The sequence below is a fragment of the Neopelma chrysocephalum genome, unplaced genomic scaffold (assembly GCF_003984885.1).
Source record: "Neopelma chrysocephalum unplaced genomic scaffold, ASM398488v2 Primary Assembly neopelma1_69, whole genome shotgun sequence".
NCBI lineage: Eukaryota > Metazoa > Chordata > Aves > Passeriformes > Pipridae > Neopelma > Neopelma chrysocephalum.
The window spans coordinates 979,063-1,002,667 of NW_020897729.1; the positions used below are offsets into that span (position 1 = coordinate 979,063).

Genomic DNA, 23,605 nt, shown 5'->3' on the forward strand with positions numbered 1-23,605 from the left:
TAATGAGACCACATCTTCCAGGGCATGATTCAGAGTGGGAATCTAATATGCTCTGAATGGTTCCCCAGGGACTTCCTTGCCACTGATGATGCAGGGAGCCTAATCTCCTACCCTAGGCTGTTGGGAGAGACAATATAAGCATCTCCCTTGCATGCTGTAATGGTTGGTATCAGCCCAGCTGCCTGTGAGTAATTGCTGAGCGTGCCAGAAGGCACCCACCTCCTGTTGGAGCATGTATCCTCATCGTCCAGGGAAGTGGCACAGCCAGGAAGCCACTGGCTGCTGATCTTACATTACCACAAAGGCAAAGGGCAGTGCACTGCAATGGCAGTGAGGAAATCAGCTGAATGGTGCACGGAAACCCCCACCAAACAATCTTAGAGCTCTCAAACTGAGATCCAGTTGTCCATGGGCCTGTGTTGGATATTGCTGCGGGAGCAGGGTGAGCCATGGTACTGCAGTGACTGCAGTCACCAAGACAGAAACACACTGGGTACAGTCAATGTCTTCAGGTGTAGCTGAGACCCTTCAGCCCTTGGCTTCAATGCTGCAGTCGCTGTATACCACCCCCAGGGATGCCCCTCAGCACTTGCCCATGTCCTGAGGCTGTACCTGCAGCCCCCTCATCCTGCCCCAAATTCTGCATCTCCTGCCCCTAATCCCACAAAGCCTTTCCTTTACTCACCTGTGGCCCCAGGCACCTCGCTCATTTCAGGAAGGCAGAGCTAATGTTTCCTAAGAACAAAACATATGACACCAGGAGTGTTTGCAAGGAAGTCAAAGCATTTTAACAAAGCCAGTAGATCCCTCCACCACCTTAAAAAAGGACTTTGACCAGTTTGAGCCACAGAAGCCCATAGCCATGTTCACCCAGCAGCAGGGCATGGCTGCAATGGGCAGCCCTGCAACAACCACAGGCAGACAGATGGGATAAAGAGGGGCTCCAACTCCTCACTGAATGAAAGGCACCTACTAATAAAAATGCACACACACAAAAAACTAGAACTACCTGGTTCCACAGCTCTGATGTTAAGACCTTGTGGGAAGGAATGGCAGATACAATTGGTGAGGCCAGGCATGTAAAGAGAAGATCAGTCCATGGGGCCCAGATCAGGAGAGCAAAGCTGTAGTAAATGGCAACTGCCATATACCTCTGAGTAAAATTTTGGCTCCTTAATCTTAGGGAAGCAAGCTGGGAGAAAGCCACAGCCGGTCCTTGCCAACAGAGCATAAAGATTAGCTTCCTTCCAGTTTATTTGACCTTCGTGGCCAGTGTATCCTAATATCAATAAGGCTCCAAAACTCCAGCCTCCACCCTTTGCTACATACTCAAGAGAACAAATCCCTGCTGCCATGGGTCGCAGAGAGGCAAAACAACTTGGGACCCAGAAACCACCAGCTCGAGCCTGGCAGCCAGACGAGGCTGTTTGCCAAACCTTCCTGGCGAAGGCTCAGCCCTGGCACAGCCCATAGGGGAGCTCTGCAGGGCCTGCCACAGCTCCTCACTAACCTCCACACAGCAAATGATGTAAGTTATGCATTTTATAGCTCAGTAAATCAGAAGACCAAACAGTTTGAGCTCTGACTTGGTGCTAGGGCTGGGCTACCCACACGGTTTTCCCACAGAGAAACAACTTGCAAAGAGGCAGAGCAGGAGGCCAGGTCCCGCAATCCTCCCCCACAGCACAGGCAGCCACTTTGCCATCAGAAAGGAAGGGGTTTCTGCTAAGGCATACAGGACGGGAAGAACATGATGAGCAAGACACTCTTCACAGGCTCCACCTGGATATTTGCCAGGTTTTGTTGTGTCCAGGTAAGTTTCATTCCAGAGGACTGCTAGCTTCAGCACACTTAGAACTAACAGCATAGAAGGGCATGCACGTCTTCAGAGGTCCACCCAGGCTTGCAAAACACAGCTGGAAGCTTGTAATGGATCCCTGCCCTAAAAACTTCATGCCTGCATATGAAGCATCCCAATATCCAAAGACAAAATTCCAATGGGTATGGGTGGAGGGCAAAAGGGAGAGCACCAGTTTGGGATTCCTCAGCACTGAAACCCTTGCTGTAACCTCAGCAAAGTAGAGGTTCCCTACTTCAGCAGTGGATCACAGCAGACAGAAACTGCAACCATATTTCAAGCCTGCCTGCTTAATAGAAACTGAAATCTTACTTTATCTGGTCCAGTTTGCTCATCTACAGGCAAAAAGTCAGTTAGCTGAAACAAGTTCTCACAGCTAGTTCTTGTACCGCTTCTTTGAGAGCAACATACTAGTTAACACCACATACTTTTTAACACCACATTTGGACAATTCCTACCTGCCAGTGCAAACAGGGTACTGATGCCTCTGGATATTGGTATCTGGAGACAACTACTTCTCTAAACATTTGGCAGAAGGGAAAAGAAACAGTGATCAGAACCAAAGAAATCAGGCAGGCATTCCCTACCCAAATAAAACTATCCCCCAAAGGAAGCTATGGACACTTCTTCTTCTAGGATTTTTGTGGGGGTTTCTTTTGGTTCTCCCCATTCCTGAACATCCTCCCCCAACTATAACCCAGGAAACTGCAAGAGATAGACATGGGGTCCCAAATAGAAACCTGATGAAGCTGGGTTGTTAATGTGGTGGTCCACAGACAGGATGATGCCCCTGGCTGATGGAGGCCACTCCATCACTTTCAGAACAGCCACTCCACTGGCTCTGAGCTATTCTTATTTCAAATCCTTGGAAGAAGAATTGAGATGGAGAGGGAAATGGCTTTGCTAGGGGAGAGGATGCATAGAGTGATGCACAAAGCCTTTGGTGTAGTTAAATAAAGAGGTTAACCCCCCACCCAAGCTCCAAGGGAGATGATGGAGATGGCTGTGGAAGGCTACTTCCCAAGCACAGAGGTAGAACAGGGCAGCACTGACCCTACTTGCTTAAAGCACATGCTCTCTGCCCCCAGACAGGGCACACAGCAGTCACAGCTCCATTGACTTTGAGTATGACATGGAATACAGGGCACTACCTGGTGCACTGCTCAGAACCAGAATAAAGAAACCCAGTGAAAGGGTAAAAAAGAGCCATGCAAAAGGCAGAACACAGTTCAGCAAGAGGCTTACGGGGCTGACCCGTTCCATCTGTGTGTGACGGCACCTTATAACACACCCTCGTGACATGGATGCTGTGGGGATGAGAAAACTGCACCCATGGGCAAATGTGACACAAAGCCTCAGCTGCTCAGAGGAGGACACAGCAGCAAACACTCTTGCTCATTTCCAAAAAGGTGCACAGGGAAAAAAAGAAGTTGTTTGGCAATTCAGTATCATTTTCAGTTTGGCTTTTATTATCAGTCACTTCAACAACAAGGTGTTCCAAAACACATAGAGAGATCTTGGTGCAGACAACACTGTCATTGCTACAGGCATTGGCAGATTCTCAACTCAATTAAGTCATAATGCTTTAAGGCCTCAAAACAACAACAACAACAACAACAAAATCACAGCTCTACAGGGGAGGGTAAAAGCTACAGTAGTTCAAAGTCACTTGAAGATTCCATATACCGTGAAGTGGGCTCCATAATATTATCCAGTAGAAATACGGTTTTCACAGCATATATTTTTATCAGTCATGATGCATCAGAAAAGCTCCATCTCACTGCTGAGTTGAAAAGCAGACACTGAAGTTCTTGCACCCAGACTCTGGGCACAGCACTAACTGCATTAACCCTTATAGTCAGAAGCTTCCTAGTTCCTAAAAATGATCGTCGCCTTTAGCGTCAATATTAGTACAATACTGTAACAGCTTAGAAAGATGCAAAACCTTGGACGTGAGAAGGGCACAGCCTAATTCACCTCCAGGAATTTGTGAAGTATCCACACCAACACTTTCCCTGCACTATCACTGCCCCACTGAATTAATTATTGTATCAAGAGCAGAATGACTTTCTCCCATTGTATCATATAGAAAAAAAATTAATAGACATAGTAAGTTCTCACACTGAGCATGTTAAATACTTTGAAATCTAGGACACTGCTCTTTGAAGTGTTACAAAATAAAATGATAAAACAGGCTTTCAGTACCTGCCCCCTCCCTCCTCAACTGCAAAGTAACAGGAATCTCAGTATGAAAAATACAAATATATTCTTCCAGTCACTAGTTATTTGTTACAAGGTATAGTGTAAGCATTCTGCATAAAAATAATAATTAAAAAAAACCAGAAAAACAAACAACATTTTATTGTGGTTCTGTGTGACCCAGTAGCCCAAGAAGAAATAAAAATTCCCTTATTCTGCTGTAGGAAAACAAAAATTACACATACAAAAAATATTTATATACACATTTTACAGTAACCATCTGGCATTACCATTTATAGCTAACCCAGCTTGCACAGTTACCAAAAGGCAGTTTTTGAACACAACACAGACCCGGCACAGCAGACAGATGGAGGGTGCTAACCATACTGGACTTAAATGAAATACATGGCACACAGCAGGGCCCAGGAAACAGCCACTGCATTGAAACGAGATTGTTCGGCTGTAGCAAGGTAGGATGACAAGTCATTTAAGCTGCTTTTTTCATCTTTCCCCAGCCAAAAAAGGTCAGACTTACTGTTAAAAAGAGCAAGCCAACTTCAAAGCAGCTGCGCTGAGCCTTGCTCCTCAGCTTAGGTATATTTTGTATTCATTACAGTTCCATGACCTTGGCCTATAAAAATGTAAAAACACACTGCTCAGTTACTTGTCCACAGGACCACTGGCAGTCAGAGGAAATGCCTCAGAGCACATCTGTTGTAGAGCACATAAAGAAAAAAACAGAGATAATGTTCACATGAGAACTTGATTTACTTATTGTAGTAACAACACCCATATTACCAGGTCCTTGATTTAAGGCAGTTGGCAGTTATTTTTTTATTATCCACTTCTAGCTGCTTGTCACTTAGCCTATAGTTAATAGCAACAAAACACAATAGGCTCCAGCCTATCACAGATACATCTAAAGACAGTTCTACTTTACGTGGGAGGAAACCAATCTAGCCTGGTCTAAATAAAAGATTGTCTGAGTTTAGGATAGCTGAAGCCCTACAAAAATCAGTGTGCAGCTCTTGGTCCTCCATTCAACTGGAGGTTAGGTGGGCAAATCCCTATGCTAAACTAGCCAGGCTGCATATTTGGCAAAGCCTTATTCTCAAGCTTTAATGTCAGTAGTAGTACACTGCGGTTAAAGGCTGGGTAGGGGCAGAATTCGAGTGATGGTGGCTTTATTTACACTTATAGGCTGAAAGAAGCAAACCAGGACATACATATGAACATAAATCCAAAACAAGAAGAGACAGCAGGTTTGGTTTTTCCCGGAGAAGGTGAGAGAAGAGGGAAAAGGGAAAAGTAGGATGCAGGTGCTGTAAGTGCTGGCCTGCCCAGCAAAGTGCATGTGCTGTCTCCGCTGGAGAATATCATACATGAACAGAGCACTCAGCTCCATGGGAAGAGGCTGTTTAAGAGCAACGTTTAAGAGCAAGATGGTCAGTTCAGGGTTTGGTTACTTTAGGTTTTTTGAATTTGCTGTTGGCGTGGGTTTGCTGGTTTGGTTTTGGTTTTTGGGTTTTTTTTTCTTTTTTTTTTTCCTTTAAAAATTTTATTTTAACCTTTCTGCTTTTCAAAGTGGGATCACTGGATGACAGAAACAAGTTTGCATGTCAGGATACCCACAATGTGTGTGAGGATTCAAAAGTCAAGAAAAGAAGCCCTCTCCCCAAAGGAAAACATGAAACAAGAACAACACCTTCTCAAGAAGGTCAATGGTTTTCAAGGAAACACCACCCGCCTTCCCCCTTCGCTCAGCTCTTCCCCTTGCAAGAGCTGGGGTGGAGGTCACAGTCCAGGAGTATGACCTAGACAGCATCAAGGGCATAACCGGGCACGAGTGAGCAAGAAGGTTCCCTCCGCCCTTCGTCCAGGGGTGCAGTACCAAGCAGAAGGAAGACAAATGAAGGGCTGAGCAGTTTGTGGCCGAGGCGGGGTGGGGGGGGAGTCCGGGGGTCTCACTCCCCTTCCTCCTTGATGCGTTGCTGTTTGTTGCGCCGGGCATCCATGTCGAAGTTGAAGTCGTTCCACTCGTCGCGGGGCGGGAAGGAGATGGTCTGCCGGAGCGTGAAGCGCACGGCGTCGATGACGCGCTCCCCCCGCGTCTCACTGGAGCCCACGCTGACGGTGGAGGCGCCGCTGGGGGTGCGCAGGAGGTGGGGAGGGGAGGAGAAGTCATGGAGCTGCCGGTGGTCCAGGATGCCCTTCCAGATGGCATGGCGGAACTGCTCCGGGATCTTGAGGCTCACCAGATCCTGCAAGGCAAGGCGGAGGGCTTAGCTGGGCAATCGATCCCTGGGCAAGATGGGCTCCAGGAGTAAAAGCAGCCACTGGGCCACCCTGCAAATGCCTATAAAGCACCAAAGCTGCTAAAATCCAGGTGGCCACAATACACTGCAGGAGACAAACCACTGATCATGAAAGTGGTGGCTCACTTCTGAACAGGCATGTGGGGCCATAAGGCAGTAATGGTCTGGTTTTAAGGCACGAGGTCTATTTTTAAGTTACACAAAACACATGTTCATGCAGAAGACATGGTGACCTAAAGCTAGATGCTTAACTGGACTGCGAGGCCTCCAAGGCAACCTCAGAGATCTGCTGCTTGTCAGTGCTGGGGTATGCTGGGGCGCTGAAGGTAATGGCTTTGAATACTTCCATGTTTATTTCAAAGGCTGCAAAAGGATTTTAGAATCCAAGTCTAAGCTCCAGTATTCAAAGTTCTGGGTCTGACTCTATAGGAACTGTCTTATTTACTTGAACATAACTAAAACTTAATAACAGACAAAACCTTTGAAAACTTGTACTTTGAGGCCCCATCATTTCTGATGCAAAACCTGAGGGTTGCATTACCTAAACTCTGGGATACATGGTATCAGCTTGTGAAAAAATTAGCAACCAACTCTGGTTAATTTGGGTCAGCTTTTCTAATTAGAGCAGCAACAGAAGGAAGGCAGCCTACGCTAGGGAGCAAAAGCACCACAGCCTTCCAAGGTCTCAGGGGAAAAAAATTGGGACAGCCAGCTCGGAGGAGAGCAATGGCTCAGGAGAGGAAGCAGCAACTCTGCAGCAAAAGCCATGCAAGAGAAAAAAACAACAAACAGGGCTGAGATGCCAGTGGCAAGGGAAGATTATTAAAGTAAGGCCAGAAAACAGAAGCAGGGAGGGAAAAATGCAGACCACTTCTGGACAGCCTACTTGTCTGCAGGCGAGCGAGGTGTAAACTGAAACCGAGCCTTGCAGAATTAACAGGCGTGTGGGCTGGGGCCACTTCGGGGGCTAAAACAGAGAGTGGTGGGAAAGGGGAGACACTCTTTCTCTGTGCCAGGCAAGGCAGTTACAATGCTGGCCCTGAGTCCAGCCTCTCTTCACCTCACAACATGTCTTCTCTGTGTGCTACAGCCTTAAATCAAACTAATCATGTAAAAATAAAAGTATACTAAATCTAGATTTCTGACCTCTTTCTAAAGCAGGGCCAAGAGTGCAAACAAAGGAAATGGTGAGGAGTTACTTACATCCATGGAGTAATGCTCAATCTGATAGATGGTGGTCAGCCCCTGGGTCGTGAAATAATCCACACAGGATGAGCAGCCCAACCTCGCTAAGAAGCTGCAGAGGAGGAAGGAAGGAAGGAGAGAGAAAATAGGATCACCCTGGCTGCAACAGCCCAAACCACAGAAAAACCAAACACTCAGCCAATCTGCAGCAATAGGAAACAAAGCTTTCACCCTTGGCTTGACCTCCTCCAAGACATCCCAGGTCAGCAAGTCACATCACACGAGGGAGTCCTTCAGCTCAGCGCCTACCAGACAGCCCTCATGGCAGCACCTTGCCTTAGTCAAGAGCTAGTGCTGCACAGCCTGGGTCTTGGGGCAGGAAGGCTCACACAGACCCTCCTGCCAGGTCCTGTCACCCAGAAGGTGGCTGAGCCCATGGCAGCCTGCTGCATGCACAGAGGGCTTCAGCAAGGCATGGGGTCTGAGGCTCAGACACACCATGCACTTCTAATCAGCACATTCCTCTCTAAGTGTAAGGGATTCCTCCTTTATGGGCAGCATCTTTCAACTTGTCTGACCTCATGAAGGACAGAGGGGCTTCTGACCCCAGCCATAGCTTGTCAAGTGTCCAAAGGGGAAAAAAGAAAAATAAGAAATGTTTGCAAGACTGCCTGGCACCCTCAAGCTCCACCAGTCCAAAAGATGCTGCATCCCTCAGCTTTCCTGCAGTCCTAACATCCCTGTTTCTCTTAGCTGCACGGAGGTGGGGATTTGAGGCTCGGTACCCAGAGGGTGCCAGCCTTGTGACTGCCAAGGGCCCAGGGGGACCCAGTGCTCCGGTAGAATGGGACAAGTAACCTGGCAGGACCCTACAGGCTCCTGACACAAGGCCTGTGCTCACTGTGGGTGGGAAACATGCGCCGGGCAGCCTGCTCCCGCTCACCTGACGATGCTGCAGTCTGAGGGGTATGGAGGAGGGGGGGTGCAGTGGGACGTTGAAGGCATGGAGAGGGGAGGAGGCAGCGCCTGCGTGGGGCTGAGGCCATTCATGTCACCGGTCATGGCCATGTGGGTGCCCATCATGGGAACTGGAGGAGAGAAGAAGGAGGAGCACATTGTTACCCAGGCATCCCCAGACCCCTGCTTCGCCCCCAGCATGGCACAGAAGGACAGCACCCACAGCCCAAGCAGCCTTAATTCCCCGGCAATGCCCTGCACAGGGCGAGCTCGCGAGAAGCTTCAGGCAGGGACAAGGACCAGATGACAGACAGTCCTTCAGGAGCCCTCTCCTCACAGGAGCAACTGTCAGCAGTGCCTCCGTCGTGTCACCTTCCCTCACAGATAGGTTTGATAGAAACCTAAGCAAGAAACCTCGTCTTGGCTTGCCCTGCCATGGGAGAGGAGCAGGACAGAGCCAGCCGAGTAACCCAATACAGAAGCCAAACAGCTTTGTTTTCAGAGACAGCAAGAGCACCCGAAAGGGGATCAGCAACAGGTGTGGGCAAGAGTCCAGTGCTTTTGAAATAAATAAATAAATAAATAAATGAAAAACAACCAAAAAAAACCCCAACAAAACTCAGCCCCCAGAACCACGTCTGTCATCCTGGATTTACAGGCCTGCTGGGCACTCTTCAGCAGCCAGGAGGAACAGAGCTGTGAGATGCAGATATTTCCTTTGAAATTAAGAAGCGTCTTAATTGAACTGAGGGAAAAAAGTCTTGCTAACATTTGCATCTCCTGTGCTGGGAAAAGATGAAGAAACAAATCTTGTAAGCCAGAGGACAGTGCAGCCAGCTAGATCCGCAGCAAGAAGCAGCTCTGTTCGCCCCTGTGAGGCTCTGAGCAGGATGCTGAAGCCTTGCCCCATGGCACATCAGTGAGCAATATTTATTTGGCTCTGCAGGTTCACAGCAAATGACTCCAGGCTCTCCAGCTTAACACTAGCCACTTGGAGATGCCAAGTCTCCTTGCCCAGACTAGCAGGGAGCACGCAGGGAACAGGAGAAGAAAGAATAAGTGTTTCTTACTGTTGGTTCCCATGCTGTCGGGGATGGTGGTTGGGGTCAGGGCATTGCGCTGCTGCGGGTTCATGAGCTGGCTGACCGAGGGCAGCTTGTTCATGCTGTTCATTTTGCTGAGTGGTGGAGAGTTAGAGCCATAGGATGACTGCGACTGCATGGAGGTCCTGCAAACCAAGGAGAAGTTAGGACAGGAATCACAATGGTTGGTTGTTAGGAATGTGCATCCAAGGGGCTACATGACCTACTGCTAATGAAATCACTGACACCATGGGAGCATCACAGATAAAGACCACTGGAGAGTGAGTCAACAGAACAAGAAGTTTCCCAGGTATTCTTGTCACTTATTTAAAAAAAAAAAGTGAAATACCAAAAAGGGAAAGTTTTTAGTTAAATAAAAAGTTTGAACTAAAAGTAGAATGTCTATGGAAGTTTTTCAGTTGAAAAGAATATATGCAAAGCCAGCAACCAGCTACCAAAATTCAAAGTGTATTTTAAGTTAAGCTCTCTTTGTGGTCAAAAACTTATTTCATAAGAAAAGGAACTGAGGAAGCCATCTCAAACCATTCGAACTACCCCTGACACCTGACTGCAGAAGCAATTCTCAGATCAGGTGGCACTTATCACCTTGGTTTCTCCAAAATTCATAGTTATTCATATGATCAGGTTGTTATCAGGTGCATACTTAACAGCCAAGTCAGAAGCTCTTTGCTCAAGACAGATTCCATACACCTTAGGGCCCACTGCTGAGATGGTCAGAGCTGCCTGGGATGCCAACAAACAGCTTTTGCTGGTGTTAAGGAAAACTTGGTATCCAAACCCTGCAGGCTGCTTACAAAGAGTATCAGGTTCCTACTACCACTCAACAACAGCATTAGCCTCCCTCAAGTCCATCCAGCCCCAAACTCCATCCAGCATACTCATGAACTGGGTCAGAGAGGCTTGCTGGCAAGCTCCCACTGCCCAGCCCTGAGGGTCCCAGCTGCAATCCTGCTGTGTAAGTGATCCAGACTGTGAAGACCAGACTGCTTCTGAACAGCAGCCCAGTTCCCAGATTGAGTTACGGCTGTGGCATCCCATTTGGAGTGGGGTCTTATGTGGGATATGCAGAAAATTATCATTAAAGCTGGTCCAACAGCACATTTGGCAGAGCACTGCCATGCCACAAGGGAGCAGGTTTTTCTCTCTCTCACCAAGGGCATTTGCAGGACTGGGCAAAGGTTTGGGAAATCTTCCTGCTTCCCAAGCACAAGTACCCCCACAAGCTGTGGTGTTCCTGCAGAGCAGAAGTTGCCCAGCTCACCACAGAGCCCGGCACTCATATCACAGTGACCCCATGGTGAATGGGGAAGGGCACATTCCCATCTTATTTCCCATTGGGAAACTTGTTCATCTGGGTACAACTGGTTACACCAATTCCTGGGAACTGGCTTTTCTTCTATGCAAATAGAATGGTTATTACTTCAAATAAGCGAAGTGTAAAAGGAAAGAAAAGGCTTATTCCTAGATAATTTATTAAAACCTTCAGCACTCAAGGTCAAGTTCCATACAATTACATTGTCTCCAGCTTCTGTACTTTCAAGACTTGCAGTGTTGGGTGGAGAAAACATCTATGCTAACAGGGTAGAGTATCTAAGGCCCTGAAGAAATGTTACCTAATTACACAATTACAGGAGGTACAGAAGGGTGTGAACTGTCCTTTGGCAGTGAAGATGCAGGACAAGATCCAGCAAACTTCATAGACTCAAGGAAGTGGAAAGCACAAGAAGCTTCACAAATTAATATTAACAATGGCAGCAACTCCCAAGGGGAAGTGAAACTGAGCCATGAAGTTCAGACCCAACTTTTCAGAGTGAAGGGAATGATTCAGATCTGAGGTTTCAATTCCCCAATTATGAAGATGAGGCCAGCCATGAAATTCAAGTCAGGCTGACACCACCCTTAGCCTAAAAGGCTTCTGGATTTAGGACCAGTGAGTATTTCTACTTTACAGGTTCAGGCACCCATCTTAACTGAGCTTCAGCTGAAATTAATACACATCTGAAAAGTCTCCTACGGCAAAATCTGCATGATATTCAAGTGAGGAGGTCAGCATGTGCACAGTGAAATTCCAAATCAAATCAACAAAGAATTTCACACAGAGATTGGGTTGCATTGTTTGAGGTCAGTAGTGGCCCTATATCTGCCCTCTCCACCACCAACAGTAATCTCAGCAAAGCAAGTTAGGAGGCTACAAAATACTCTGGGGATAAAAGAAAAAAGAAAAGCAAGCCAACCCAAAGCTTTAGAAAACAATTTAGAAAACAAATGCATACTTCAACATATAGCTTAGGGACTCCATTCTTATCTCATTCATACTCATAAGAGTCAAGTTGAAGACAATCAAGCCCAAGTGAATAAAATACAGGAAACAAAAATATTTTTCTTTGTACCCATACTAGTTTCAACTAAGCTATTCCATCACATAAGCAGATGTTTAAAAGGCATAGAGAAAGCCATCTAGCCAAAGAAAAGTTGCAAGATAAACCAAGATGCAAAATTTTATTGAAAATTAATGTCACACATCAATATAGCAACAGCCTTAGAAACACAAGAAAATGTTTTTGGTATTAAGCACAAGGACTACATGGTGTTTGAGGATTCATTTAAAATATATTGCTTTTTTTCTCATTTTCTTTTTGAAACAGATATAAGAATGTCATGCACAGTGATTTTCATTAAAATTGTACTTACTATGTCTCAAGAAAGATTAGAAGTAGAAGCATTAACATTTCTTTGATATCAATGCCAACGAAATGCATTTTAATATCAAGGTATAAGGACTTCAATTAAGAGGCTATTATACTTCTTGGAACAGTCTGATATAAAAGGCACTGAGTCACATTCTGCAACTGATTTTTCTCTCTTCAAGAGGCTATGTAATTATTTAGCAAATAACATTTGTAGTTATGCAAGCTCATATGAGGGCAATTGTCTCTCATGCTTCAAGGCATATACTGATCATCTCAAAAGGTCAGGAAGGAACTTCCTTCTTCTCTCATATATGAACTAAGTTCAGTTCACAGGTTACCTTGTATAACTCTACACTTTCCCAGCTCACTGGATACCAGCCCTTCACTAGAGGTAGGAAACTGTTTGGGTAGACCAATTACCTGATTGAGTAGGTAAGTCCCAGAGTCCTCACTGACTAGAGAAGCACACTGCCCTGTAAGCAGCCTTAATGCAAATGACATCAAAGGTTGACTAGCTACAAGAATAGGGCAGCTCAGGCTTAGAGTTGAAGATTTCACCCAATCCCCTGTGCCTACACTCTGCTGCCCCTGAAGACCCAGAGCCAGTCACAATGCAGAAACACACAAGCAGAATCAAATCTGTCCAGGTCTGTGTCTGCCTTCCCTTACAGGAGCCACAGCAAGGTCACATCCCAAGTTCACACAAGGTCAACATGCCCATTGGCAATGTTTTTGAAAAGCAAGGTTTCCCACTGGGCTGCATAACACTGGGGTGTCACTGATGTAGTTTAGTAGCAGCACACAAGTGACACAGATGATGCTCAGTTGCACTCATCTGCTTTGAAAGCCCATGAAGCAGGACACTAAAAAGCAGAGAAATGCCCTTGCTCCCCACATCCCAAAGAGCAAGGAACAGCGCATCTTTTTAACCACACCAGTGGTTTGTAGGCTTGGTAACTAACTGGAAGCATGGAAAGGAGGAGCTCCTGCAGGCAGACAGCACCTAAAGGGACAGGGGTGGTGATAATAACTCCCTTGGATTTCAGGTATGGGAATTTCCCAAGGCCGGCAGTGGATGCAATCTGCTCTCCAGGGAATGGAGCTGTAATACAGGGAGTGGATATACATCAACTAGTTGACACAGACTGATATGACCTGACTGACTGATAAGGCCCATTTAGTCCACTTAGTTATTCCTTGAAAGGAAAAGGCTTACTTTCCTGAAGCCCCAGAGATCGTAAAGAAGCAATGAAAAGACAACTGGGAAAAAGTTTTCATTTTATCTGCAGAGGACAGACTACAAAGCAACTAAAATTGCTTTCAGCTCCAGGTATTTCATTAAAAAAAAAATAATAGCACCTTCTAAGCACCTTGTAGCTGGAGAGCAAATCAAGTCACCATTAAGATTAGTTTCACAATCATCATCCTCTTATAGCTAAAGTAGGACAAATTGGAAAGCCTTTACAGAGAACAACAGGATCCAAATAATTTACATTCTCGTTTACTGGAAGTCCAAGATGCTGTATTGCCCATCATGGTACAAGAGATTTCCTAGAGGTCAGACCAGATGATGAACTGGAGCCCAAAATGGAATTTCCCATGGCAGGTTGTGGATGCCTTCTATCTTCTGGTGGGTTGCCTCCTCAAACTTGCTGGTGGACAGGCCCTGGAGCAGAGCTCTAGATACAGATTTCCCTGTCACAGTGTTTTCATATTGCCATCCACAAGCAGACAAGACCAAGATCCAGGAATGAACCTTCATTGGAAGGACAGACAACAGTGCCAAGCATGATGGTACAACTGGGCTGCATTTACAGTTCAGATCCCACCTCTCATAGGGAAAGGAATCACTGCCCTTCTTCTCCCATATAAAAAGGCACAGAACAATAGTTACCTGCTTTGTGATCTTAAAGAATTTCCTGGGATTTACAGGCAAAGTAAAGAGGCACTTGATTTTGATTATCTTTACACAAGGAATGATGGTAGAGCTGCAATTATATGAAATAGTCACTACTGGGGTTTAATTAGTTATTATTTATATATTGAACGCAATTTTGGGGACTTTTTTCCATCAGCCCTCCTCCACACTCCTATGGTAGAACAAGCCTTGCTAAGACAATGAAGGAGATATCCAGAGATGGGATATGGCTCTCAAAGGAGATGTTAGTACAAGTCATCACCTGCTCAGATCACAGCTCTGCTGCCTGGAAGCAGATGATATGATGTTCAGAGATAAGAGTCTTCTCCCAGTGTATCAGGCTTTTTTTTGTTAGTGGGTGGGCCAGGAGGCCCGCTCTGCATTTGGGAGGCACCTTCTCTTTGGGCTGTGCTGACAAGTTTGTCAGTGCTGGGTATGCACCTGCCCCAAATAAATCCAGCACAGACTGCACTGCAGGGCACACAGGTCCCCACCAGTATTGATACAGCCTCCTGTGTTTCTCAGGAGCTGTTCATCACTGGCATTTGCAACTGAGCTCTGCTCCCCAGTCACTGCTGATCTGGTCAGACAGCAGCCTGCAGGGAGCACTGTTCCTGGTGTACCCTCGGGAACTTCTTCACATTTCTGTTTCTCGCTGCTGTGAACACTGGAGGGTTCCTCAGAAGCAATGCCACTGCCTGAGAGTGTGGTTTGATGGACACTTCCTTACCAGCATTAGGGGCTGTTCTTCATGTAAAGATACCTGAGCACCTCTCAGAGGGAAGAGCCACAGCAGGCAAAATGCTCACTCTCAACTAGCTCCTCCCTCATTGCCAGTATCCACACCTGGTGCCATGCTCAGCATTGACAGGTTAATTCCATGGCACATTACTTGCCTGTTGATTGTTCCTCTATTGTAATAGTCTGGGCTTGATACTTAGAAAAGAAATTTCCAAATGACTCAAACCCCTCCTTGTTAAGCCCCGTACAACTGTCTTTCAGAGATAAGAGTTTGACAGAAGCAGTGAGAATTTACAAGTCCTTGCTGAGAAACAGTCCTCTGTGCAGGAATTGCTAAACCCAGATGCACTTCGTGGACACAATTTGCAAAATCCTCTGGCTGCAGGATTAATGGACAAGGTGGGCACGGCCTGAGGCCACTTGGCTGAGTCAAACTGCAACATATGCTGGCACTGCTTTCCTTTGAACTATGAGATTTGGAGAGAAAGAATAAAAGATAGTAGGGTTGATGAAAACACTATGGCGACATCTAATAACTGCTGAACATCTGTAAGGAAAGGGGCTAAACTCTGACCCCTTTTCACAGGTAGGGCAATGAGCAGTTTTGGACACTCTGCCCTTTATACCCTCAGTTGCAAAGAGACAGGGACACTGAGCATACATGGATGTCATAACACTTCAACCTCATATTAAACTTGTGCAGCTCAGCCCACCACTTGGATTGAGCCCACAGACTCAGAAGGGACCTTCCTAAGTTCAGTAAAGCTGGATCAATGCCAGCAGGGCTGGTGCAAAGTCAGAGTCACCCAGTCTTCCTTACAATTTCGATGTATTTAGATCAGACCCTTTTAAAGGTTGAAAATAAGGGGAAACAATTCATGATGCTAAATCAATGGGAAAAAAGTGATTTCTTAGCAGTGCCAATTCATATAATTATTACCTCTCCCTGTCCAGCAGTACAAATATGTCAGCTGCTTGCACCATTAGTGCATGACCAGCATTAAACAAGCCAAATTGATTATCACAGACCATTTAAACACACATCCCCCGCTTCTGTCCCCCCAGCCCATGAACACATTTTTTAACTTAAACAAGACAAAAGGCGTTTTAAAATTGAGACCTGCTCAGAGAAACCCTGCTGAGTTTCACAAATACAGAAGTAAGAAGAAAGAGTATCGACACATTACAAAAACAGGAAAAAAGTTACACCAAGACAGACAACATGGTTCCTGACCTCCCAATGCTATGGGCTACAGCTAAGAGGTCTGTAGAAGTGTCTGTTGTTTTTGCAAAGTTTGAGTCCCTTCAGAAGATTACTCTCACTATTCACTCTGCTGCTATCAGGCTGTGTATTTGCCCCTCTATTCCTAGTCCCACCAGCTGGGCAAAGTGACTCTGCCAGCTTGGTTTAGGGATATACTGATGGGTTTGGGGGGCTGGAATGTTTTAGGATGGCATCAGTCTGTTTGGGAGGGTCTCTCCTTGAGTCCGTGAGTTCATTCCTGAAGCAGGCCGAAAGGAGACTGTAAAGAAGGAATCAGAGAAAAGAAAAAGATGAATGTACAGGACCCTTCACCAGCCGCCAAGAGAGAAACAGTCACTTTCCACCTTCATGATCACAGTATGGGTTTTGAAGGAGGGGGAAAAGCAGGTGTCTTAGCACCTACAGTGAGGGTGTGTGACAGAGAGATTTAGGAAGCTGGAAAGCCACAGGCACAAGTGAGTGCGTGGCAAGGAAGGGAAAACAACTAATTGATATGGAAATCCAATTCTGTGTCCTAGTCTCATGGATACAAATAATGCCCCAATAATGTTCCCACCGACAAAAGAGGAACAAAAGCATTCAACCAAAGGGGAAAAGGAGCAGCAGCTTCCATTGAGTCCACATCTAACTACAAATCACTTCAAAACCAGAGGCTGGTGCTAGGGAGAGAGGACGGTGCCTATTGCCCATACTGATTACAGCTCAACTACCCCCCTGGGGCCATGAGCTGATGCAGAGGGCACTGTATCTTTGGAGCCCACAAAGCAGTTTTACTTGGCTACTTTCATCTCGGCAATTCTCTAATTAGAACACTATCCAAGTGCCTGGAGTTCACATGCAAGCACAGCACTACAAAACCAAACCAAAACATGCAAAAATCCATTATTAGGTTTCACTCCAAAAATGAGATTAACTAGGTGGAGGTATGAAGAACACCTTCCACACCAGCCCCCTCCCCGAGACAGCAAGCACTAGGATCCTTGCAGCTCCCGGCTCAGGTGGAGCACTCCAGGCACTGGATAACTAAGCTCTGTCACGCCTCACTTAACAAGGTTAATTCCTTCTCATTTGCACAATGAGCTGTGCTGCTCACTAAGGCAGCCAGTGGGCTGGTAGCTGCAGCCCTGCTGATATGAAAGAAATATTTGCTGGGATACAAGATCCCACTTGGACACAACAGCCCTCTTCTCAGTAGCCATTGGAAGACTTTGTGAAAACCCTTCAATCACGGGAGCTGGACTCAGTGATCCTTATGGACCTTATGGGTCCCTTCCAACTTGAGACGTTCTATGATTCTATGCTGCAGTAAATGGAAATACAGACTGTTCTGAAAACAGTGCTCAGAGTGAAATCCAGCACAGGAAATTTTGCTGAATATGGAAAAGTGTTTTCCAGTGAAACCCTTAAAGACTGTGCAGATAACTCCCTGGGAATATTGATAGTAAACGTATTTCACATCAGGGTATCAAAGAAACATTCTCTCTCCAACAAAGCACTCGCCACCTCTGATATCCCTCGCAGCAGTGATTACCTGGCAAATCTGTGTTTTACATAAGTGGTGGCAGACCATGAAAAGGACGTCTTATTTATAAGTATGTGTCCTGTGGTTCAAACATGAGCCCCAGGATTAGACAGTGAAAAAGGAAGAACAGAAACTGCAGGAAAAAAAGCTCAACAACTTCCCACTGATGATCATGAAGGTATTTGGCATAACAGTAAATAAGAGAAAACCATGCACAAAGGAGCAAGCAGAGAGAGGAGATGAGACAGAGAAATATTGTAGTCCGGCACAATGTGGAACATTGCAGTATTTTGGTCATCTTGTGGGACACAAGATTTCTGATTGTCACCAGATTTGTCCTTTTTATTCCAGAACATTCCAGCTACATCTGCTGGCCTGTCAAATGCAATACTGGTCTGTATGTGTATGAGGGCAATTATACAGTTGTTTCCCAAAATGACAGATTTATAATTTTAAAAATACTCTTCACCATTATAACCTTACCCTTGTTTTTCCTACTCATCAAAAAAGATGATGTTTTCCATGTTGTAGGAATGAAAGGGACAACTCTTCCCACACACCTAGATAGTTTCTCTATGTTAATCATTGCCCTCAAAAGTAAGCTGAAAAAAAAATCAAGCAATTCCTCCATCAAGGCTTGACTGTAGAACAGTCAAGGTAACTTGCAAACATTCCAGTCCCAGAGAGCCCTGCTGGGACCTACAGCTTCCAACACACTCAAACTTGGTCATGGCATATGCACTTTCCTAGCTTCCACTTTTCACATAGGCACTGAACTAAGGTGAACCAAGCCCGAATTCTGGAAGTACATCCCTACTTACAAAATGAAAGGTCAGAACAGACTCACCAAGGAGTCTCTGTGCTGCTGAGTTTGGCCAACCTGACAAGGAAGCAGGGGCAAGACATCTCCCAGCAACCTGCTCGCTGGCTAGGCTGCTCTTATCCAAACCATTCCCTACAAAGTGTCTGCTCTCCCCATTTTCACATCAAGACCTGAAGCTCCTTTATGATTCTTTTTTGGGGTGCAATTGCATCTTGGGAGTCTTTTCAGCCTAAAAATCCCTTTGGCCTGAACAAATTCCTTCAGATTTTAAGCCATACCCTGGATTATTGAGGAAAAAGCACCAAAACCCAAGTGCACCTAAGAAACTATTGCCTGAATATGCATTTCAGCACAGAGTACTCTGCTTGATGGCAGGCTGTTGGCAGAGACAACTGCAGCAGCTCTGAACAAGCACTGAAAGTTATTTTTCTCCCTACTCCTGGCATCCTTAAAAGCTCTTAATCTTTCTCCCTTGTATCTGAGCACACTCAGCAACTGAGAAAAATGAGTGCCAGGAGACATGCTGAAAGATATCTCATTAAATTAAATGACTGGACTTCTACATGCTGGTCTTAAAGGTAACACAAACACCAACCTCCATTGCCAGGAACCCATCCTCCTGATACAGGAAGAATGAAAACAGTAATTATGGCAAAGCCAACTGTCAGCACCAAGCGAAAGCTGTCATCTGCTGCTGTCCATTTCTGCTTACAAAACCATTTCTCAAATGAAATGGCTGTGGTTCAGGTGGAGCTTTGAAAACAAGCAGCAGAACACACAAAGGCCGCATTGCCTAGAAGCTAGTAAATACAAGCTACAGTATATACAAACAGTGTAGATGACTGATAAAAGTAAGTAATAATAATGAGATTTTTAAGTGCCCCCCCCCAAAAAAAGAGTCCAGAGGCCCTGGATGCTCCAGCCATTTTGGCACAAGGCTTTTTTCACATCTCCACAAGACTCCAGCTGACACTAAAAACACACAGGTCGAAATGTGAACACGCGCAGAGATCTGGCTGAAAGCTGCGGTATTGCAGAAGTCCTGAGACAAGGCCAAGGCACCGAAATAAATCCCTACAGGCTCAAGTGGGACTTATGTGGTGCCTTGGCCTTGTGCTAACCTCTGCAGGGGAATGAGTTATACCCACAGCCTCTTGACGCGAGAGCTCTCCAGCAGGAATGCGCGAGTTCCGAAGCACTACCGCTGGCAGCCACCTACAGCCCGGGCAGCTATTCTGTGTCACCCGAGACAGCAGGTGAAGCAATGCCCATGAACAACACTGCTGGGAAGTCTGGGAAGTCATTCTCTGACCTGGTCTCTGTAACTGCAAAGCTCTGGGAACTGAGAGGAATATGGAAACCAGACACTTATTTGGCCCTTCTTCTCCCCGACCTCCTGGCACTTACACCACCCAGAGCAATGCCAGTGCAGCCCCGTCAGCTGAGTTCAGAAAGGGTCTGCACCTGCCCAGATGGGAAATTTCTCATGAGCAACATGGAGAGTCAGTTGGCAAAGTACAGTTTTTGACAACACTTTAAAAGAGCATGTGTAGTCCTTCTTTGAAGCACCCACAGGTTACAAAGGAAATCTTACACGTTTCAACCTCGTTCTCGACTTTCAGCTTCCTGTTTTATAGTGGAGCAACCTCAAGTATTGTTGTCCCACTGAGATACCAGCCCTCCAACACACCAGAGATGCATAGCAGTGGGGTCCAAGCACTCAGCTGAGTCAGTGCTCACAGTCCCAGCTCTACACACTGTGCCAAGATGCTCAGTGGAGATGCTGGATGTGGATCAGTGGATGCCTCCCTGGAGAAGAAAGGGAGATGGCTCCATGTTTGTTGCCATTCCTCTGGAGCAGACGAGAGAGCAGTGCACCCAGCCTGTGCTCCCCAGTTGGGGCAGGCACATGCAGCAGGTTTCTCATTCCAGGCTGTCAATGGCTCTGCCTTTCTGTGCTGCCCCTCGGGCTCTGGCTGGAAGTCAGAAATGAGGAACTATGCCTGTCCTCTTTCACCCTCTGAGGCCAAAAGGTGAAATTGTGGGACAAGAGACTAAAGAAGGACCTTTCAAGCAGTCAGGACGTGTCCTTGGGGAAGGAGGACTGCTTTGCCCCATTGCCTGGCCCTCATCTGAGCACCATGTCCCTATGAACAACCGTGCAGAAGCCTTCTGTGTCTCTCTCCTCTCTCCCCCTTCCCCACTGCATTGACCACTGCAAGCACTCTCATACTCACTGCTTCTGGAGCAAGTGTTGGTGCTGCTGTTGCTGCTGCTGCCGGTAGGTCTCAATTGTGTGCTGGGGAAGGTACTGCATCAGCTCCAGGGACTCTTTGATCTTTAGTAGCATTTCATACGTTTCCCGTCCCCTCACCTGCATCAGGAGAAAAGGAAAGGTGGTGGGGGAAGAAAAGCTTTAAAGGACTGCATGTATACTCCTTCATGACAGCCACTTCAGTGAGTTTTAGATAAAGTCACGTAAATAACCAGAGAAGGATGCAAATGCTCTGTTTATACAATGTGCATACACAACAAAACTGCTAAGCCTTGCCTTGGAGGTACAGCACATAATGCTGAACAGTGATAATCTCACACAGGCTGATGAACATCTTGGAGTTGTCATATGGTTCAATGTAAATCTATGCCAACCAAAGACAACTTTCTGACCCAACCTATTCAGACAGAAAATGTCTTTACCTGTCTCAGATGTAAGCAGACCCAGTGCTGAATCTTACATGCCTTGAGGAAAGAGAGCACTTGAATTTAGGAGCTGGTTTGGATTTCTCTTTTCCTCTAAGGACATTGTGGTTTGTGATTTATCCAACTAAACATGGCTCAGCTAAATGGCATATTACAGATGCTTCTTGCCCTTTCTGATCCTACACTTAGTACAGCATATTTCACTTCTATCACTACATTACAATGGTAATATATGTAAAAGTCACAGAAGCATCCACCTATTGATAAGACAACATCCAATATTTCTAGAGAAAGGTCATGTGCCACAGACCCAGAAATGAGAGAGGAGGAAACCTAGTTAGATCTCAAAGACAACATTTTCACCAGGACAGAGAGATCCCTTGGGATATTGTCATATGCCTCGCACAAGCCACTCTTAGTCATCAGCTAAAGGGATTTTTAATACTTTTTTATTTGCAATATGTACTTAAAAAAGGTAGCTCTTGGGATTAAGAAAAATAGAAATTATTCTTCCACATCCCAGCCCCATCGGCAGTTCTCTCTGAAGTCTAGCTGAGCCTCAAGTCACCAAGAAAGATATTAAACATAGGGTAAATGCAAAGATAGAGAGAACTCACTGGCAAGTACAAGAGCTCATCATCTGGGGAACGTCTCTTTTTGATAGAGGTCATCTGTATGCCATGAGTTCCTTGTCGAAACGCTGGAAGAGAAACCCCAAAATCATCCCATTAAAAAAAAAAATGGGGAGGGGAAGGAGAGTATGAGGAAGAAGGTAAAAAGAGATACAAAAGAGACGTGGAGTGCATGGCCAGCTTAGATCTGTAGTGCTCTGAAAGGATCTCTGCCTGAGCCAGTCCAGAATTGGGCTTGCAAGCTCTCCTGGCTCCATAAGGCAGATGTTGGCTGACCACACCATTTGGGGAAACACATCAGCCAAAGAGTGCTGGATATACGACAAAACCCCAGCAAGCCACGTTTAGAACTTTACAGGAAAGGCTGTGAGTTTTGGTATTACAGTGCTCACGAGCTGTTGGTGAATCACTGATCCACAAAGGCAAGATAACAGGCAGGGAACATTCAATATTCACTGAGAAAAGGAAGCCATACTCCAATATGCCTTCTATTAAAACAAGCTGCCTTGTTGTTCAGCCTTGTGCCATCACTGAGTGTACATGGGAAACCAAAACTGGATTTCCATATCCTGCATGTCCGATGAGTACTTTGCACTCTTTAGAGCACGGAGAGAGGCTGCTTGCCCGAGCACCTCGATGCACAGCAGGGTTTATGTGCAGCCTTAATCTAGATCCCTGTGGCTGGAAGGCATGCCACAGCACAAGCCTCTGGCTGGATGAAGCAGAGAATAACAGCACAGCCCCAAACAAGAAGTAAAGGTTCAAAAAGCTGTTTGAGTTCCAGGCATGTAATTGGAAGGTGGCAAATAAACAGCCCACCAGCAGTGCTGTAAGAGAGCCCACAAACCCAGCTTGTCAAACACCGTATTGTGAACACCAGCTCCTTTTTTAGGCTGATTCACCCCGGGAGAACAGACATTTGATGTCCTCCTGCCCCCAAGCCCATGCACAGCACCACCCTGTCCCTGCAGCACAAGCACCGGGGACGCACCGCACCCAGTGACAGCACAATTTGCAATCTGCCCAGCTCTGCCAGCTACTTACGGCGCTTCGTACCATCACCATTCTTTGTGCTGTCAGAGACTTGCTGCTTGCGGATGCTGTCCTCGTCTGCTTTGCGGTCTCTGCCTGGGCAAGCGCAAATACGGGCTTCGAAACACCGGCGGCCCAAGACTTGCCCGCTGGGAAGAGAGGTGAGAAGAAACATCAGCTGGCATCTTGGATGCAGGCCAGCAGCACCCCTCAGCTTCATACCAGACCATGCAGATGGACCCAAACCTCCCATTTCCCAGGCAGGATTTCCGAGAAGTTGGGCAACTCCCACCTGCAAAAATCTAAAAAATATCCCACAGCCCCTTGAATCAAACTGTTCCTAAGGATATGGAATGCTGCCCTGAGCAGAAGAGGAGCCAGAAGGCCACCTTTCCAGCAAAGGTTTACACACAGGATACACTACTTACTCTCTTGTTTCCAGGGTCACAATGATAAGGATTGGGCGACGGTTCATCCCTCCAACGCAGCTACTGTTACACATGAAGTTGTACAAGACTGTCGTGAACTCAGTACCAACCTGGATGAGACAAAGGGGATGAGCACAAGAGATGGTGGATGGAAAGCTCTGCTTTTTCCAAGCTGTCCTCTTTTACTTCCCAAGCTGCGGTCGGACTAGCATGAAAAAGGCCCCCACTACAAGGCTTC

At 46.3% G+C, this 23,605-nt stretch overlaps 1 protein-coding gene across 2 annotated transcripts in view; it reads right to left on the reverse strand.

The window, feature by feature from the left end:
* Positions 1-5,551: 5,551 nt before the first annotated feature.
* TP63 (tumor protein p63) overlaps positions 5,552-23,605 on the reverse strand; it is a 102,866-nt gene continuing 84,812 nt past the window's right edge. Inside the window, exons 7-14 of one of the 2 annotated variants that reach the window (XM_027685714.1) lie at positions 23,368-23,477; positions 22,952-23,088; positions 21,893-21,975; positions 20,813-20,949; positions 9,585-9,742; positions 8,501-8,645; positions 7,576-7,669; positions 5,552-6,318 (exon numbers count right to left, since the gene is read on the reverse strand). In XM_027685714.1, coding sequence (XP_027541515.1) covers positions 6,022-6,318; positions 7,576-7,669; positions 8,501-8,645; positions 9,585-9,742; positions 20,813-20,949; positions 21,893-21,975; positions 22,952-23,088; positions 23,368-23,477 — 1,161 coding nt within the window. In that variant the 3' untranslated portion in view covers positions 5,552-6,021. Of the gene's footprint in view, positions 6,319-7,575; positions 7,670-8,500; positions 8,646-9,584; positions 9,743-15,589; positions 16,490-20,812; positions 20,950-21,892; positions 21,976-22,951; positions 23,089-23,367; positions 23,478-23,605 lie in introns of those variants that run through there. The other variant, XM_027685715.1, reaches the window with a different exon arrangement.